The 19,222-nt window shown below is 41.3% G+C and overlaps 1 protein-coding gene across 5 annotated transcripts in view; it reads left to right on the top strand.

Moving 5' to 3' along the window:
- The window catches only part of RUBCNL (rubicon like autophagy enhancer), a 163,188-nt gene that overhangs the window by 109,269 nt on the left and 34,697 nt on the right, over window positions 1-19,222 (top strand). For 2 of the 5 annotated variants that reach the window (XM_064270115.1, XM_023551305.2), the window contains one exon: window positions 2,645-7,173. The exons of 2 other annotated variants lie outside the window; for them this stretch is intronic. In XM_064270115.1, coding sequence (XP_064126185.1) covers window positions 2,645-2,659 — 15 coding nt within the window. In that variant the 3' untranslated portion in view covers window positions 2,660-7,173. Of the gene's footprint in view, window positions 1-2,644; window positions 7,174-19,222 lie in introns of those variants that run through there. One more of the 5 variants, XR_010318202.1, reaches the window with a different exon arrangement.

Raw genomic sequence — 19,222 nt, 5'->3', positions numbered from 1 at the left:
TGCAAAGAATGGGAATTTCAGAACACTTAATTATTCTCATAAGGAACCTATACATAGACCAAGAGGCAGTTGTTTGGACAGAAAAAGAGAATACTGTCTGTTCAAAGTCAGGCAAAGCGTGTGTCAAGGGTGTATCCTTTCACCGTACTTATTCAATCTGCATATTGAGCAAATAATCTGAGAAGCTGGACTATATAAAGAAGAACGTGGCATCAGAATTGGAAAAAGACTCATTAACAACCTGCGATGTGCAGATGATACAATCTTGTTTGCTGAAAGCGAAGAGAACTTGAAGCACTTACTGATGAAGATAAAAAACTGCAACCTTCAATATGGATTGCACCTCAGTGTAAAGAAAACAAAAATCCTCACAACTGGACCAATAAGCAAGTTGTCAAGGATTTCATTTCACTTGGATCCACAATCTGTGCCCATGGAAGCAGCAGTCAGGATATCAAATGACGTATCGCATTGGGCAAATCTGCTGCAAAAGACCTATTTAAAATGTTGAAAAGCAAAGATGTCACTTTGAGCACTAAGGTGTACTTGACCCAAACCATGATATTTGCAGTCGCCTCATGTGTATGTGAAAGCTGGTCAGTGAATGAGGAAGACTGAAGAATTGATGCCTTTGAATTATGGTGTTGGTAAAGAATATTGAAAATACTATGGAATGTCAGAAGAAGGAACAAATGTGTCTTGAAAGAAGTACAGCCAGAATGTTCCTTAGGAGGGAGGATGGGCAGACTTCATCCCACATACTTTGAACGTGTTATCAGGAGGGACCAGTCCCTCGAGAAGGACATCATGGTTGGAAAATTGAGGGTCAGTCAAAAAGAAGAAAACCCTCAATGAGATGGATTGACACAGTAGCCACAACAATGGGGTCAAGCATAACAATGATCATGACGATGGCGCAGGACCAGGTAGTGTTTTGTTCTGTTGCACATAGGGTAGTTATGAGTTGGAACTGACTCGACGGCGCCTGACAACCCAGCGACAAAATAAATGGTTTTAAACAACAGAGATTTATTGTCTCACAGTTTTGGAGGCTAGGATTCTGAGCTCAGGGTGTTGGCCATGTTGATGCCTTCCGAGGCTTTGAGAGAAAATCTGTTCCATGCCTCTCTCCCAACTTCTGGTAGCTACAGATGGTCCATGGCTTGCAGCTATAGCAGAACTCTGTCATCCGCAAGGCCCTGTGTCTCTCTGTTTCTATTTATAGGACGCCAGTCAGGTGGGATTATGACCCACTCTACTCTGGTATGACCTTGTGTTAATTTAACTAATAGCAACTTCAAAGATCCTATTTCAAACAAGGTGACATTCACAGGTACTAGGGGTTAGGACATCAGCGTATCTTGGTGAACACAATTCAATTCATAATAGATCTTGAGACCCTGAAGTTTTAGCAAATTGCCCAGTCATGCGGTAGTTGCAATGCAACACGAAGTACAGTCACCCCTCCATATCTGTGGGTTCCACATCACGGATTCAACCAACTGAGGATCGAAAATATTTTGAAAAAAATGTTACATTGTTGCTGCTGTGTACTTTGTAGTTAGCCCTACAATGGTTGCGTCTGTACTGAACATGTACAGACTTTTTATTCCTTGTCATTTATTCCCTAAACAATTCAGTATAACAGCTATTTACATAGCACTTACATTGTATTACATATTATACGTAATCTAGAGATGATTTCAAGTACACGGCAAGATATGTGTAGGTTATATGCAAATACTGTCATTTTATATAAGGGACTTGAGCATCCTCAGATTTTGATATCTGTGAGGGTCCTGGAACCAATCTCCTGTGGATATCAAGGGACAGCTGTAGAGTCCAGCTCTGGCTCTTTCTCATCCCAGCATGACCTACCGTTCCTGAGGGATGATGGTGTTCCTGGTGGACATTCTTCATCCTCCATCTGGTACAGGGATTCAGGAGATGGAGCCGGATTGCCTCCGGGGTGGGAACATGGCGTGGAGGATGAGCATAGGCCTTCAAAACAGATCCGGGCCCTGTTCCAGCTCTGCCTCTTGCTAACAGAATATCTTGCTTTCAAAGGCTCAGTTTCTTACTTTCCACCTTGCAAGTTGTTGTGAGGATGAGAGTTAACAAATCTTAAGTTTTGGTGTCTCCACTTGTGGTAGGCAGAATAAAACCTCCCTAAGCAGTTAAGTGCTATGGCTGCTAACCAATGGGTCAGCAGTTCGAATCCGTGAGGCGCTCCTTGGAAACTCTATGGGGCAGTTCTACTCTGTCCTGTAGGGTCGCTATGAGTCGGAATCAACTCGATGGCACTGGGTAAAGATGTTTTCAGGTTTATGTTGTGCAAACAGTTTGCAGTCCGACTGCTAACCTAACAGTTGGTGGTTCGAACCCAACCAGTGGCACCATGGGAGAAAATGCTTGACAATCTGCTTCTGTAAAGATTACAGCCAAGAAAACCCTATGGAACAGTTCTACTCTGTAATACACGGGGTCACCATGAGTCGGAATCAACTAGATGACAACTGACAACAACAAAAGAGGTTTTCCTAATTGCTGAAAACAGAGAATGTGATATGTTACTTAGCAATGGTGGAATTAAGGTTGCAGATGGAAATAAGGTTACTAATCAGTTGACCTTGATATTATCCAGGTGGACCCAGTATAATCACAAGAGTCCTTTTATGTGGACAAAGGCCAGAGAGATGATAGTGTGAGAAAACTCATCCTGGCATTGTGGCTTTGAAGATGGAGGGATGACCGTGAGCTAAGGAATGTGGGCAGTCTCTACAACCTGGAGAAGGCAAGAACACAGATTCTTCCCTAGAGCCTTCAGAAGGGAACGCAACCCTGCTGACACCTTGATTTTAGCCCAGTGAGACCCGTTTCAGACTTCTGGCCTTCGGAACTGTAAGAAAATAAATTTAGATTGATTTGTTCTAGCAGCAATATAAAGCTAATAGACTTCTCATCTGAACATTGCTCTTTAAAGTCTTTAAATGAGGAGTCTTTAAATCATCTCTTGGAACATACAGCTTTTTGAGGACACACCTAGTGGTGGTGTTCTTTGGCAGAGAGTCTCTACCCTAACACAAACAGGCCAAAGCCGGGAGGCTGCCTCTCAGTGCCTTTTAGCTGTGCAGGTTAGAGCTGGGTGAAAACAATGGTTTGCATTTGGGAGTCATTGTACTTGAGAATTCAAATGCACTCTAACCTAACTAGTAATCTGATTTTTTCTCTTGCTTGGTAGTAGATTTTAGTTAGAGCTGCAGTCTTTCCAGAAAAGCATTGCCCTCTGTAAGATGTCAGACACTGTTTGCCAGGAAGGGGTTGAGGGAGAGGCCTCAGTGAGGTTCTGTGATGCCTCATGGTGGTAGCAAACGGTTTGTGGTCCCAGCTCCTTGCAACATCCACCCGTCATCCTGTTTGATGCAACACTTTGATGCAGTGTGAAAAGCATTGCAGCAGGAGTGGGCTCCTCCATTTGACCCACTTCCTTATACTTGAACACAGGTATTGAGGTTTGAATGTTTGATAACTGCATATTCATTAAGTTGCATAAAATTTTTAGGATGTAATATGACAGTCACTAGCATTGAGTTTATGTGTGAAGAGGAGAAAAACACAGAGTGAGGCTCAGGCTCATTTAGACACATACATACTGAGAGGCTGTGACAGTCCACATGGGTCTGTCACTCTGGGTTTCTCTTGCTGACACTGATGCTGACACTCGGGCTGTTGGCAAGAGGAACAGAAGCTAACTGCTTTCTGGTTTCTCAGATTAAAGAAGCTATTCCTTTTCCTGGAGCCAGCAATAAACATGTGGGAAGGGCTGGTACTTTTAGCTTCTCCCTTTTCTACTTTTAAAAACAAATTAGCTAAGGCAGGCTCCAGGCAAAATTTGAAGTATTTAATCTATTTGTGGAGGATTTATACCACATTCATTATTGTATTGTTAGTTGCCATCCAGTCAGCTCTGAGTCATGGCGACCCAACGTACAACAGAATAAAATGCTGCCTGGTTCTGTGCCATCTTCATGATTGTTGGTATGCTCAAGCCAGTTGTTGCTGCCTCTGTATTTTGAGTGCCTTCCCAGCTAGGGGTCTCATCTTCCAGCCCTATTACAAATAGTATTCTGCTGTGATCCGTAAGGTTTTCACTGGCTAATTTTTGGAAGTAGATTGCTAGACCTTTCTTCCTAGTCTGTCTTAGTCTGGAAGCTCTGCTGAAGCCTGTCCACCATGGGTGATCCTGCTGGTATTTGAAACTGACGGCATAGCTTCCAGCATCATAGCAACATGCAAGCCTCCACAGATGCAAGGTGGGTACCATGTTTATTCCCCTTAAAATTCAGAAGGATTACAAAATTAAATGCAGAAAACAGAACGTTAAAAAGAATTAAAAAGAATCACAGTAAAACACCAGTTTCCTCTATCCAATTGTTAAATATTTTAGAAGACAATACTCAGTGTTTTGGTAAGTGTGTGATAGAAAGGATGGCCTTGTAGACAGCTGGGATGTACATATAAGTGTGGTATAAATGGGTATAAACTTTCCAGAAAGCAAATGAGCTTCCGCATCAAGAGCCTTAAAGATATTTATATTGATAACCCTGAAATTATACTATTCAGAATTGATCCTTTCTTAACTCTATGAGCTTCCTTTTCCTTGTTTATGAAATGGAGATATTAATAGCAATTACTTAATAGGGAAATGTGAGAATTAAATATTGCCTAGAAATGGCAGTGCATGTTCAACAATTGTTAGGCAAAATTGTTGATAAAAAGTAAAAATATTTCCAAACAAAACTGATTACAACATTGTAAATGTTCGTAGTGGCCATATCTGTCTTGCTCTGTATTTATGAGGGAGAGAAAATGCTTATACTATTTCTCCATTAAAAGTCATATATTCTTTTTTATATTTTTAATATCTATATTGCATTTGCTCTTCTATATCCAGCATGTTAGTCTTTTAAATCAATAATGGCTGTTGAATTTTACTAGACGTGTTTTCTACTGCCATTGAGATAATCATATAAAGATTTTAATCATTAAAAATGATAAATTAAATACCTGAATATGTAACATAAAATTAGTGATGCATTTCTGTCATAAAAAAAGTGGTCATGAAAAAATTATTACAATAAAAATTATGACAACATTGTGGCATAGACACTTAGGGCATTGATAGCTCCTTGTGCTTGAGTGAACCTAAACCCGTTTTAGAAAGAGCTTTGGTCAGCTTCTGAGTGTCCCGCCCACCTACTTCCCTTTTAGTCCTTCAAACAGGTCTTATAAGATGTCTGAAAGTTATGTAAACGGGAAATCGTGATTTCATTCAGACATACGGTCATCAAAAAGGTGAAGGACTTCTTTGATATAAAAAAAACTCCACATGTTGTTTTTGGGGATTGTTTTGGGGGCGAACAGTGTTTTCCTGATGAAAAATTCTAGTGAATACTTGGTTACCTGGGAGTGTGTGTTTAATGTGGGCTTTTCAGCCTTCCCCGGTGGACAGGATTGTAGGTTGAATCTGGGTCTATTAGAAGGTTTTCAAAGGGCTTTGAAGACGGAGCCTTCTGGACCCTTGAGAAAAAGGGGCCCAGATTTCCTTCTTGCTGGTAGTGATTGGGGTGGTTTAAATGGACAAACCAGGATCTGTTGTGAAAGGAAAGAAGAGAACACGGCTGTTTGGGAAGGGCATAAAGAGGGTGAGCAGTAGAAACTAACAGAGAATAGAGACGAGGGAGAAGCAAGCAATGGTTATGGAATAAGACCCGGTTACCTGGGAGCCAAACAGGAGGGAATTCTCAGAATGGGTAGGGGAGACTGTCAGGAGAGTGTGTGTGTGGGGAGAGGACGTGGGCTGAGAGAGGGCCCAGTGCAGGGTCTTCTCATGTGCCTGGAAGCTGCCTTGAATGGTGTCTTCATCCCAGACCATCCAGTCTTCATGCATTGGAAACTTCCCACCTCCTGCACTCTGGCCCTCCTCCAGGCTGCACACAGGATGAACCTGGGCTCCACCTGTCCCTTGCCTCACCACTGACTGACCAGTAGGGCTAACTTTCAGAAGTGTCACAAGACTTGGTTCTGCCCAACTATCCCACACTGACAGCACCTCATTACTGAGGGTATCTACTGTTATGGATTGAGCTGTGTCCCTCTGAAGTATGTGCCAGAGTCCTAACCCTCGTACCTGGTGAATGTCGTCCTGTTTGGAAGGAGGGCTTTCTTTGTTATGTTAATCAGATCATACTGAGTAACGTGGTGTCATGGATTGAATTGTATCCCCCCAAAATATCTGTCAACTTGGCTAAGTCATGATTCCCAGTATTGTATGATTGTCTACCATTTTATCATCTGATGTGATTTCCCTCTGTGTTGCAAATCCTATCACTATGATGTAATGAGATGGATCAGTGGCAGTTATATTGATGAGATCTACAAGATTAGATAGTGTCTTAAGCCAATCTCTTTTGAGATATAAAAGAGAGAAGTGAGCAGAGAAACATGGGGACCTCATACCACCAAGAAGGCAGCACTGGGAGCACAGTGTGTCCTTTGGACCTGAGGTTTCTGTGCAGAGAAGCTCCCAGACCAAGGGAAGACTGATGCATGACAAGGACCTTCCTCCAGAGCCGACAGAGAAAGCCTTCCCCTGGAGCTGGCACCCTAAATTTGGACTTGTAGCCTACTGGACTGTGAGAGAATAAACTTCTCTTTGTTAAAGCTATCCACTTGTAGTATTTCTATTATAGCAGCCCTAGATGACTAAGGCAGGCGGGTTCTAAATCTGATCATGTGTGAGTTTTATAAAGAGTAGGTTAGACAGACACAAGCACACATGGAGTAAGACAGACCCCATGTGAGGATCTTCTACAAGCCAAGGAGTCAGGGAGCCCCTGTGGCTGCAAGGAAGGAATCAACACGGCCAAGACTTTCAACCATTTGGATTTTAACCTCCAGAACTGTGAGAAAATTAATTTCTGTTCTTTAAAGCCACCCACTTGTGGTATTTCTGTTACAACAGCACTAGGAAGCTAAGACATCTGTTAACCCAAAAGGAGCCCAAGAGACCCTACTGTGCTGAGAAGAGCACCTCCTCATGTCCTAGGGCAGGGGTCCTGCTGAACTGAGCAAAATCTGCGCTCTCCAGCTGGGAAAGTAATATTTTATAAGGTAATACTGTTTCCTACTTCTTTTAAATTTATTTGCCTTTTCTACAGGACATATTATACACTTGCATCCACTAAGGACTACAAATAGCAGTAATTTCATTTGCTCTGTTAAAAGGGGTTGGGGTGGGGACAGGAGACAGTCTAGTAGTTATGATAAGAAACACCATCTATTATCATAATGGAATGGATTCAGGTGGAATCTAAGTACAGGGACATTTGAGGGTTCTTTGAGCTTTACTCAGGGTTACTGTAGATCATTCTGGGTCACTTTCTTGGGGCACTGCCAAACAGAAGGGCAAAATGAAATTGGGAAGTTCCATTAGGCAGTTCTTTCTATGCTGCATGATGTTGCAAAGAAGTGCCCTAGTTTGAATTCTGCTTCAAGGACTGTCTTTTATCATGCTTTCTGGGCTAAGAGAACTGTCAGCTAAGGTCACTTGGAAATTTTGTGTCTGAGCAGATATTTCCTAATTAGATAATGACTTTTTGTAACTGTCTCTATATCTGGCACAGGCCTTATGGAGACTATTGATTGGCTTACTGAGCCAAGTTTTGCATTACTATAAATGACTTGGGTAATACTCACACTTTAGTACCTCTTTCCTTAAATTAAAACCATATGACAAAAGCATAGTAGAGAGAATTTGTACAACCTCTAAGCTCTGTAAGATTGAACTATTGGAAAGTAAAGGAAGAAAATCAAGCTATTATTCATATGGTTTCAGGTAAGTCCATAGTTCTAACTTAACTTTTTTTTTTTTAATTTTTATTGTGCTTTAAGCAAAAGTTTACAAATCAAGTCAGTCTCTCACACAAAAACTTATATACACCTTGCTACATACTCCCAATTGCTCTCCGCCTAATGAGACAGTCTGCTCCCTCTGTCCACTCTCTCTTTTTGTGTCCATTTCTCCAGCTTCTTACCCCCTCTACCCTCTCATCTCCCCTCCAGGGAGGAGATGCCAACATAGTCTCAAGTGTCCACCCGATCCAAGAAACTCACTCCTCACCAGCATCCTTCTCCAAACCATTGTCCAGTCTAATCCATATCTGAAGAGTTGGCTTTGGGAATGGTTCCTGTCCTGGGCCAACAGAAGGTCTGGGGGCCATGACCACCGGGGTCCTTCTAGTCTCAGTCAGACCATTAAGTCTGGTCTTTTTATGAGAATTTGGGGTCTGCATTCCACTGCTGTCCTGCTCCCTCAGGGGTTCTCTGTTGTGTTCCCTGTCAGGGCAGTCATTGGTTGTAGCTGGGCACCATCTAGCTTTTCTGGTCTCAGGCTGATGTAGTCTCTGGGTTATGTGGCCCTTTCTGTCTCTTGGGCTTGTAATTACCTTGTCCTTGGTGTTCTTCGTTCTCCTTTGATCCAGGTGGGTTGAGACCAATTGATGCATCTTAGATGGCCGCTTGCTAGTGTTTAAGACCCCAGACGCTTCTCTCCAAGTTGGTATGCAGAATGTTTTTTTAATAGATTTTATTATGCCAATTTACTTAGATGTCCCCTGAAACCATGGTCCCCAAACCCCTGCCTCTGCTACGCTGGCCTTCGAAGCATTCAGTTTGTTCTGGAAACTTCTTTGCTTTTGGTTTAGTCCCTACTAAACTTTTGAAAATGATGGTAAGTGACTTGGCTGTGTTCCCAAACAATATGCCAATGAGCCCCATAAAGTTTCAGCTTTAAAGAAATCTATTCATAATAGGTTTCTGTATGCACCTCTTCTGCAGAACTTCCTAACATCAGTTTTCTTTATTTGACACGTAATGAAGATTCAAATGGTTCAGACTTTCCCAGTGACCAAATAAATTCAGTGAGCTGGTTTTTAAATGTAGTTAAGACGACCACCCCTCTGTCAGTTTGTTCTGTGGTGGTTTGCATGTTGCTATGATGCTGGAAACTATGCCACCAGTATTTCAAATACCAGCAGGTTTACCCATGGTGGACATGTTGCGGTGGAACTTCCAGACTAAGACAAAGTAAGAAGAAAGGTCTAGTGATGTACTGTCAATAATTGGCCAGTGAAAAGCTTATGGATAACATACCAATGATCATAAAGATGGCAGAGGACCTGGCAATGTTTTGTTCTACTGTACATAAGCTTGCCATGAGTAGGAGCTGACTTGATGGCAACTAACAACAAGAAGAAGGAGAGGAAGACATTTCAAAATTAATGTGACACTTGGAACAGACCGATGCTTATTCTTCTTCTGTTCCAGGGGTCAGGAGACATCCTTTCCAACTTTCAAGATCTGCCGTAGGAGAAATTATCTTAAAAGGAACAGATGATGACATCCTGCCCCGGGTTCCCACATTGTCTATGGGCCATCAGGGGCACGAAGCAGAAGGCATTGTGGCTGCTTTCTTGACCAAGTTGGACCCAATAGGGATGGAGGGAGTAGGGAGCAGCCCTACGTGGTTCTTTCTCTTATTCCCTCTTTGTACTCCTTCCATGGACTGGTTTTTCTCTGCCTCTGCATAAAATCTTTACTCAATCCCATAGCCCTTCCACCCCTCTTATGTCAGAAGAACATCATTTCAGCAACCTATCTAGTCTTATGTGATAATCACACTCTAAGCTATTAACCAAGTGAGAATTTTTCTCTTCTCCTAGTATTGGGTCTGGAGTCCCTGGGCGGTGCAAATGGTTACTGTGCTCGGCTGCTAACTGAAAGGTTGGAGATTTGAGTCCACCCAGAGGTGCCTCCGAAGAAAGTTCTGGTGATCTGCTTCCAGTAAATCAGCCATTGGAAACCCTGTGGAGCACAGTTCTCCTCTGAAACCCATGAGGTCGCTATGAGTTGACTCTATGGCGACTGGGTAGTATTGAAAGCCACACTGGGGGATGGGGCGCTGATCAGCTGCATCTGCATATTAGTTTCCCGTGGCTGTTCTAACAAATTACTACAAGCTGGGTGGCTTAAAACAACTAGAAATTTATTCTTTCACAATTCTGGAGGACAGAAGTTTGAAACCAAGAAGTCAGCAGGGCCAACCTTCCTCTAAAGGCTCTAGGGGAGAATCCTTCCTTACCTCTTCCAACTCCTGGTGGCCTTAGTCCTTCCTTGGCGCATACCAGCATAACTCCAATCTCTGCCATCTTCATGTGGCCTTCCTTTCTTCACTCTCTGTCTTTCCTCTGTATGTCTCATATAAGGACATTTGTCATTGGATTTAGGGCCTGTGAACTCCAGCAATCTTGCGTGCATTGTAGGCTGGAAGAAAGAGGAAATGCCATAGGGCAAAAAGAATCCTCAGATCAAGCAGCTCTCCTTAAATAGCCTTCCTGGAGTCCAACACAACACTTCCACTCACAACTCATTGGCCATAATTTAGTGACCACATTTAGATTTAAGGGAACCTGGGAAATGCACTATTTTATTCTGGCAGGCAATTATGCCTAATTAAAAATCAGCATTTGGCTCCTAAGGAGGAAGGGGAGAATGAAAATGTTGTGGGTATTCAGCCTCTGTGCCCCACAAATGATACCAGAAACACTCTCTTCCTTTGGTATATGAGGGTGTTCCATAATATTATAAAATATTTAGACAATTTTGTAAAATTGTAAAATGATGTATAATAACATGTAAGTATGAAGTGATGCAAAGGCAGTAAATATTTGATGAGCGATTAATTGAGAAAATTAGGAATATATTCAAATTATAGTGTCTTTGTCTCCTGATGAACAACTTAAACATTGTGACCATATGTCTGAATTTTGGTAAAAATGGGAGTATATACAAGGGTAAGTCAAAAAGTATTGATACAAAATCATAGAAACCTTTATTACACAAAAATATCAAAAAGTGAAGCTATTGCTTCTCAACATATCCTCCATCTAGGCCTATGCACTTCTGAAGGTGGTGTTTCCAACTCTCTCACCCTTCCCTAAAGAATTCTGCACTCTGATTTACACCACTTCATGATAACAGTTTTGGCATCCTCGAAGGACTCAAATCATGCTCCTTTTAAATATTCTTTGAATTTTGGGAACAAAAAGAAGGGGCAAGATCAGGGCTGTAGGGTGGATGGGGTAAGGTTTCCCAACGAAATTTTCATAGGCAGCCCTTGCTACCGTCAAAGAATGAGTAGATGCGTGGTTGTGAAGGAAAAAAAAAAAAAGCCTAGGCGCCCCTTTCCTGGCCTTTTTCTCACCAATGCAGTTTTCAGTTTTCTTAAAACTTCATAATAAGCCCCTGTGATTGTCCTGCATCTTTGAGAAAATCTATCAAGATTACCCCTTTGGGATCCCAAAAAACAGTCACCTTAACCTTCTGAGCAGTCTTCCCTCTCAGCTCATCTTTGAGGTCTTCCTGACCTTTCTTAAAATGCTTGATTCATCTAAAAACTGTTGTTTTATGTGGGGCAGCATTCTCATAAACTTGTTGGAAAGCTTCAATGATTTGAGGAGATGTCCACTTGAGTTCTGTTAAAAATTTCATATTAGTCCTGATCTCAAAATCTTTTTTTTTCCCATGGCACAAAAAGTATCCTTTTTCTTGAAGGAACCCTAATGAGACGAAGACAGGTGTATTACTGAGAGAATTTGTCTACAGCCATCCACTTATTGCAGAGACATGTTTAAATACTTTTTGTTTGGAATAAACCCAGGCATGTGTGAACGGGAACCCTAGTAGCAATACTTTTTGACTTATCCTTGTAGTCTGGCATCTCATCTGAGAGTCTGACAATAGATACCAAAAAACCCACTGCCATTGAGTCGTTTCCGACTCATAGCGACCCTATAGGACAAGAGGACAATAGATAAGGGTATTTAAATATTGGACAACAAAAGAGACCTAATATAGGCATCATGGGGATTTCAGAAGGAGATGAGAGAAAGGGACAGAAAGAATATTTGGAGAAATAATGACAGAAAATTTCCCCAATCTAATGAATCTACAAACCCAAGAAGCTCAAAGAACTCCAAGCAGGATAAACCCAAAGAAATCTACACCAAGACAGATCATAGTTAGGCTATCAAAAATTAAAAATGAAGAGAGAATCCTGGAAGCAGTGAGAGAGAAGCAAGCAGTCACTTACAAAAGATCCACAATAAGATTAAGTACCAGATTTCCAGCCAACATGGCGCCATAGACAGAAGCACCACACCATCCCTCCACAGCAAAGATCCGAAAAACTAAGTAAAAGAGAGACAAATGTCATTCCTGGAACCTGAAGTGTCCAATGAAGAGATAAAGAACTCAGCCAAGCACTGAATGAAATAAGAAACTGACAGAGGACAAAAAATGAGGAGAGATACGTGCTGAAGGCCCCATCAGCTAATGCAGCATGGATCTGCCATCTTGGACTCCTGTTGCAGATCAGCAGTCAGGGAGCACGGGAAAGTAGCTTCATGGAACTCCGAGCAGGAGACAGAGCACCCAGTAACCAGCGATACACCCTTTCCCACTCCCCATTTTCTCCCCGCTGTTCCACCTCCAGGCTTCCTGGCTGGTGGCAGTGGCTCAGCCAGCCAGTAAGTGCAGCGTCCATGCCGCTTGGATTTGCCCACATCAGAGATCAGTGGATAGGGAGTACAGGAAAGAAGCTTCACAAAGTCCCCAGCAGGAGACAGAGCACCCGGTAATGAGTGATACATACTGTCCTAGCCCCTCTCCCCCCCAGCCTCCTCTGCTTCCCGCCAGTCGCAGTCTCTTGGCCAGGAGGCAACTACTTTGGCCTCAGACTGCTTGGATTTGCCCTACCCACACTGGCTGGGCCCCCTGTGCCTCCTGCCACTCCCCCTCCTTTCTCTGGAACACCTGGCTCCGTGAAAGGCTTCTTCTTGAAAGGCTGTGAAGCCACATTCAACTGGGGAACCATTCCCCCGGCCTGCAACACTACGCTGGTGGGAGCCCTAGGGCTTTTTTTCCCCCTTGTTTTGTTTTGCTTTGTTTGTTTTCTATTTCTTTTCACAGCTTGGGAGCCCCTTTTAGCCAAGCTGCACTGCATGGCTTAGGAGTTACTCCCCCAACCTGCGCATTTGTGTAGGTGGGATCCCTGGGGGCATTTCTTTTTTTCCCCTCTTTTTCCCTTTCTGTCTTTCTCCATTTCACAGTTCTCATCTCTCTACACTTATCTTCTATTCCTGTCTCCTGAATACCTGGTGCTGTGTGACATCTATACCCCCTCTAGCTAGGCTATACTGTGCAGCCTGGGAGCCACTTCCCCAGTTTTAACAACCCGACCAGTGGGACTCTGGGACTCCTCAGGGTTTTTCTTTTCCAAACTTTTATCTAGTTATTTTTTCTTTCTTTTCCCTTTTTCTTTTTTTTTTTCTTTTCTCCATCACTTGGTTTCTCATCTATCCACTCCAATGGCAAGCTCCCTTAGCACTCTTTTTTTCTTAATTTGCTTGTTTGTTTTTGGCTCCTATTTCTCATTCCTTGCTCTTCTCTTTACCATACCCCTATTAGCTACACACATCACAACCTCCCCTCTCTTCCTTGAGTGTCTGCACCATGCACTGAACATCACACCCTCGAGCAGCACAGGCACAGCCTACTAAAATCTGCCCAGCACTGATTCCTGGCCCACTCTGTTAGCCCTAGTATGTGCCACAAACAACCCATCCCAGCCCTTCCCTTTCAGCTGGATCTGCCCTGCTACACCATCGCTGAATGACTGGACCTGCCCATTGGATAAGGAGGTGAAAAGTACTGTGACTACAGATGAGCAAACATCAAAGGACACACAGCCTGCCTGCTCAGACATAACTAAATAAAACAAAAAAGCAGGATGAAACAAATCTACAATCAAGAAACAAAGAAAATAACTACTGAATGTCCTGAAGACAGCAGACAATATCAACACATAAAAAAAGCAGGACAGGCTGGTTCCAGTAGGCATCCAAAATAAAACAACAGATGACTTTCCAGTAGAGGAAAAGGCACTAGAACTACCTGGTAGGGAATTCAAATCTCTAATATTAAGAGCAATCCAAGAATTGAAGCAAAAAACAGACAAAAATGAGGAAAAAATAGACAAATTCATGTAAAATACAGACAAAAAAAATGGAACAATTCAGGAGAATAATACAGGAATAAAATGCCAAAATAAATTCACAACTAGAAATCATTCAAAAACAACAATTAGAAATCCAAAAAATAACAAGATTTCAGAAATGGACAGTATCATAGAAGGGCTGAGGAGCAGGTTTGAAATGATGGAAGACAGAATCAGTGAAATTGAAGACAAACACTTGGATACAACTGCGCTTGAGGAAAAATGAGAAAAAAGAATGAAGAAACCCTGAGAATTACGTGGGATACAATCAAAAACAAAAATCTGTGAGGGATCGGAGCTCCAGAACAGGGAAAGAAAATGGAAAACACAGGATCATTGAAGAACTGCTGACAGGAAACTTCCCTAACATCATGAATCATGAAAACCTGACCATCCAAGAAGCTCAACGAACTCCATATAGGATACACCCCAAAAGAAAAACACCAAGGCATATCATAATCACACTCGCTAAAACCAGAGACAAAGAAAAAATCCTGCGAACAGCTCGAGAAAAACAAGAAGTCACATACAGAAGAGAAACAGTAAGACTAAGTTCTGATTATTTGGCAGAAGCCATGCAGGCAAGAAGGCAATGGGGATGGCATATATAAAACCTTGAAAGAAAAAAATTGCCAACCAAGAATCATATATCCTGCAAAATTTTTATTCAAATATGATGGTGAAATTAGGACATTTCCAGATAAACAGAAATTCAGGGAATATGTAAAAACCAAACCAAACTTACAAGAATAATTAAAGGGAGTCCTTTGATCTGAGAACAAACAACATCAGACCACAGCCTGAATCTAGGATGCAAGATTGTACTAGCCACATACCAACCTAGGAAATGAACTCTCAAGGACTATCCAGAACCAAAACACTTGCAACAGGGAACCAGAGAGGTCAATCTGTAAATGACAACAATGTCAGAACAATAAAAGAGGGAACAAACGGTATAGGTATAGAACTTTCTAATGGAGAGGAAGGCAAGGCAATACCAAGTAATAATAGACTGGTTCAAACCTAGGAAGATAAGGGAAAATTTCAAGGTACCCACAAAGAAAGTTAACAAAACTACTCATCAAAATAAAGAAGGAAAACATAAAGTCTCAGTAAAAACAAAAGAAATCCACAAACAAAAGGAACTCAGCACAGGAGAGTAAGAGGAGCAAAAAAATGTTAGCACCACAAAAAAAAAAAAAAAAACTACAAAATGAAAACAATAGGCTCACACCTATCAACAGTTACACACCTATCAACAGTTACACTGAATGTGTTGTTGTTGTTAGGTGCCGTCAAGTCGGTTCCGACTCATAGTCACCCTACGCACAACAGAACAAAACACCGCCCAGTCCTGAGCCATCCTTACAATCGTTGTTATGCTTGAGCTCGTTGTTGAAGCCACTGTGTCAATCCACCTCGTTGAGGGTCTTCCTTTTTTCCGCTGACCCTGAACTCTGCCAAGCATGATGTCCTTCTCCAGGGACTGACCCCTCCTGACAACATGTCCAAAGTATGTAAGACGCAGTCACACCATCCTTGCCTCTAAGGAGCATTCTGGCTGTACTTCTTCTAAGACAGATTTGTTCATTCTTTTGGCAGTCTATGGTATAGTCAATATTCTTTGCCAACACCACAATTCAAAGGCATCAATTCTTCTTTGGTCTCCCTTATTCATTGTCCAGCTTTCACATGCATGTGATGCGATTGAAAATACCATGGCTTGGGTCAGGCACGCCTTAGTCTTCAAGGTGACACCTTCGCTCGTCAACACTTTAAAGAGGTCCTTTGCAGCAGATTTACCCAATGCAATGCGTCTTTTGATTTCTTGACTGCTGCTTCCATGGCTGTTGATTGTGGATCCAAGTAAAATGAAATCCTTGACAACTTCAATCTTTTTTCCGTTTATCGTGATGTTCCTCATTGGTCCAGTTGTGAGGATTTTTGTTTTCTTTATATTGAGGTGCAATCCACACTGAAGGCTGTGATCTTTGATCTTTATTAATAAGTGCTTCAAGTCCTCTTCACTTTCATCAAGCAAGGTCATGTCATCTGCGTAACGCAGGTTGTTAATGAGTCTTCCTCCAATCCTGATGCCCCGTCCTTCTTCATATAGTCTAGCTTCTCGTATTTTTTCAGCATACAGATTAAATAGGTATGGTGAAAGAATACAACCCTGCCACACACCTTTCCTGACTTTAAACCAATCAGTATCCCCTTGTTCTGTCAGAACAACTGCCTCTTGATCTATGTAAAGGTTCCTCACGAGCACAATTAAGTGTCCTGGAATTCCCATTCTTTGCAATGTTATCCATAGTTTGTTATGATCCACACAGTCGAATGCCTTTGCACAGTCAATAAAACACAGGTAAACATCCTTTAAAAAAAAAAAAATTTTTTTTTTTTTTTTTTTGAAACATCCTTCTGGTATTCTCTGCTTTCAGCCAGGATCCATCTGACATCAGTAATGATATCCCTGGTTCCACATCCTGTTCTGAAACCGGCCTGAATTTCTGGCAGTTCCCTGTCTATATACTGCTGCAGCTGTTTTTGAATGATCTTCAGCAAAATTTTGCTTGCATGTGATAATCATTCTATAATTCCCACATTTGGTTGGATCACCTTTCTCGGGAATAGGCATAAATATGGATCTCTTCTAGTCATTTGGCCAGGAAGCTGTCTTCCATATTTCTTGGCATAGACGGGTGAGCACCTCAGGCGCTGCATCTATTTGTTGAAACATCTCAGTTGATATTCTGTCAATTCCTGGAGCCTTGTTTTTCACTGATGCCTTCAGAGCAGCTTGGATTTCTTCCTTCAGTACTATCGGTTCCTGATCATATGCCACCTGAATGTAAATGGCCTAATGCACCCATAAAGAGACCCAGAGTGACAGAATGGATTGAAAAAAAAACCAAAAAGCAGGATCCATCAATACGCTGCCTACAAGAGACACACCTTAGAAATGAAGACGTAAATTTATTAAAAATCAAAGGTTGGAAAAAATATATCAGGCAAATAACTTTCAAAAAAGAGCAGGAGTGCCAATACTAATCTCAGATAAGATAGACTTAAAAAAAAAAAACCCACCATGAAAGACAAAGAGGGGCACTATATAATGATTAAAGGGATGATCCGTCATGAAGACTTAACCGTAATAAACATCTGTGCACCTAGTGACAGGGCTCCGAAATACATAAAAATAACTCTAACAGCACTGAAAAGAGAAATTGACATTTCCACAATAATAGTAGGAGACTTCAACACACCACTCTCAGTAAAGTACAGAACATCTAGAAAGAAACTTAACAAAGATATAGAAGAGCCAAAGAGCACAGTCAGCCAACTTGATCTCATAGACATGTATAGAACACTCTACCCAACAGCTGCAAAGTACACATTCTTTTCCAATGCACATGGAATGTTCTCTAGAATAGACCACATCTTAGGCCACAGAGCAACCCTCAACAAAATCCAAAACATTGAGATAATACAAAGTATCTTCTCTGACCATGATGCCATCAACGTAGAAATTAACAACAGGAAGAGTAAGGAAAAAAAGTCAATTACATGGAAACTTGAATAACACCCTGCTTAAAAACAACTGGGTAATAGAAAAAATTAAAGATAGAATCAAAAAGTTCCTAGAATCAAATGAGAGTTAAAACACATCATACCAAAACCTTTGGGACACAGCAAAGGCAGTCCTCAGAGGTCAATTTATAGCACTGGATGCACAAATCAAAAAAGAAGAAAGGGACAAAATCAAAACATTTTAGTTACACAACTTGAACAAATAGAGAACAGCAAAAGAAGCCCACACCCACCAGAAGAAAGAAAATAATAAAGATCAGAGCAGAAATAAATGAAATAGAGAATAGAAAAACAATAGAAAGAATCAACAAAACCAAAAGTTGGTTCTTTGAAAGGATCAACAAAATCGACAAACCAGTGGCCAAACTGACAAAAGAAAAACAGGAGAGAACGCCAATAACCCAAATAAGGAATGAAATAGAGGACATTACAACAGACCCAACTGAAATAAAAAGGATCATAACAGAGTACTATGAAAAAGTACACTCCAACAAATTTGAAAACTTAGAGGAAATAGCCAAATTTCTAGAGACACACAACCTACCCAAACTAACACAAAATGATGTCAAAAATCTGAATAGACCCATAACAAGAGAAGAGATTGACAAGGTAATAAAAAAAACTCCCAACAAAAAAATGCCCTGGCCCAGATGACTTTACTGGAGAATTCTACCAAACATTCAGAGAAGAGCTTACCCCAATACTACTCAAGGTATTTCAGAACATAGAAAAGGAAGAAATACTTCCAAATTCTTTCTATGAAGCCAGCATAACCCTGATACCCAAACCAGGCAAAGACACCACAAAAAAAGAAAATTACAGACCAATATCTGTCATGAATACAGATGCAAAAATTTTCAACAAAATTCTAGCCAATAGAATTTAGCATCGTATCAAAAAAATAATACATCATGACCAAGTAAGATTCATACCAGGTATGTAAGAATGGTTCAACATTAGAAAATCAATCAACGTAATCCACCACATAAATAAAAGGAATCACCTGATCATCTCAGTCGATGCAGAAAAGGCATTCAACAAAGTCCAACACCCATTTCTGGTAAAAACTCTCAATAAAATAGGTATAGAAGGTAAATTTCTCAACATAATAAAGGGCATCTATGCAAAACCAATGGCCAACATCGTTCTCAATGGAGAGAAGCTGAAAACATTCCCCTTGAGAACAGAACAAGGCAAGGATGCCCTTTATCACCACTCTTATTTAACACTGTGTTGGAAGTCTTAGCTAGAGCAATAAGGCAAGACACAGAAATAAAGGGCATCCAAATGGGTAATGAAGAAGTTAAACCATCCGTATTTGTGGCTGATATGATGCTAAGAAAATCCAAAAGACTCCAGGAGAAAACTACTGGAACTAATAGATTCAGCAGAGCAGCAGGATACAAGATAAACACAAAAATCAGTTGGATTCCTATACACCAATAAATAGAG

Source organism: Loxodonta africana, chromosome 17, assembly GCF_030014295.1.
Source record: "Loxodonta africana isolate mLoxAfr1 chromosome 17, mLoxAfr1.hap2, whole genome shotgun sequence".
In the NCBI taxonomy this organism is placed as follows: Eukaryota; Metazoa; Chordata; class Mammalia; order Proboscidea; family Elephantidae; genus Loxodonta; species Loxodonta africana.
This window is presented reverse-complemented; position numbering and strand designations above follow the sequence as displayed.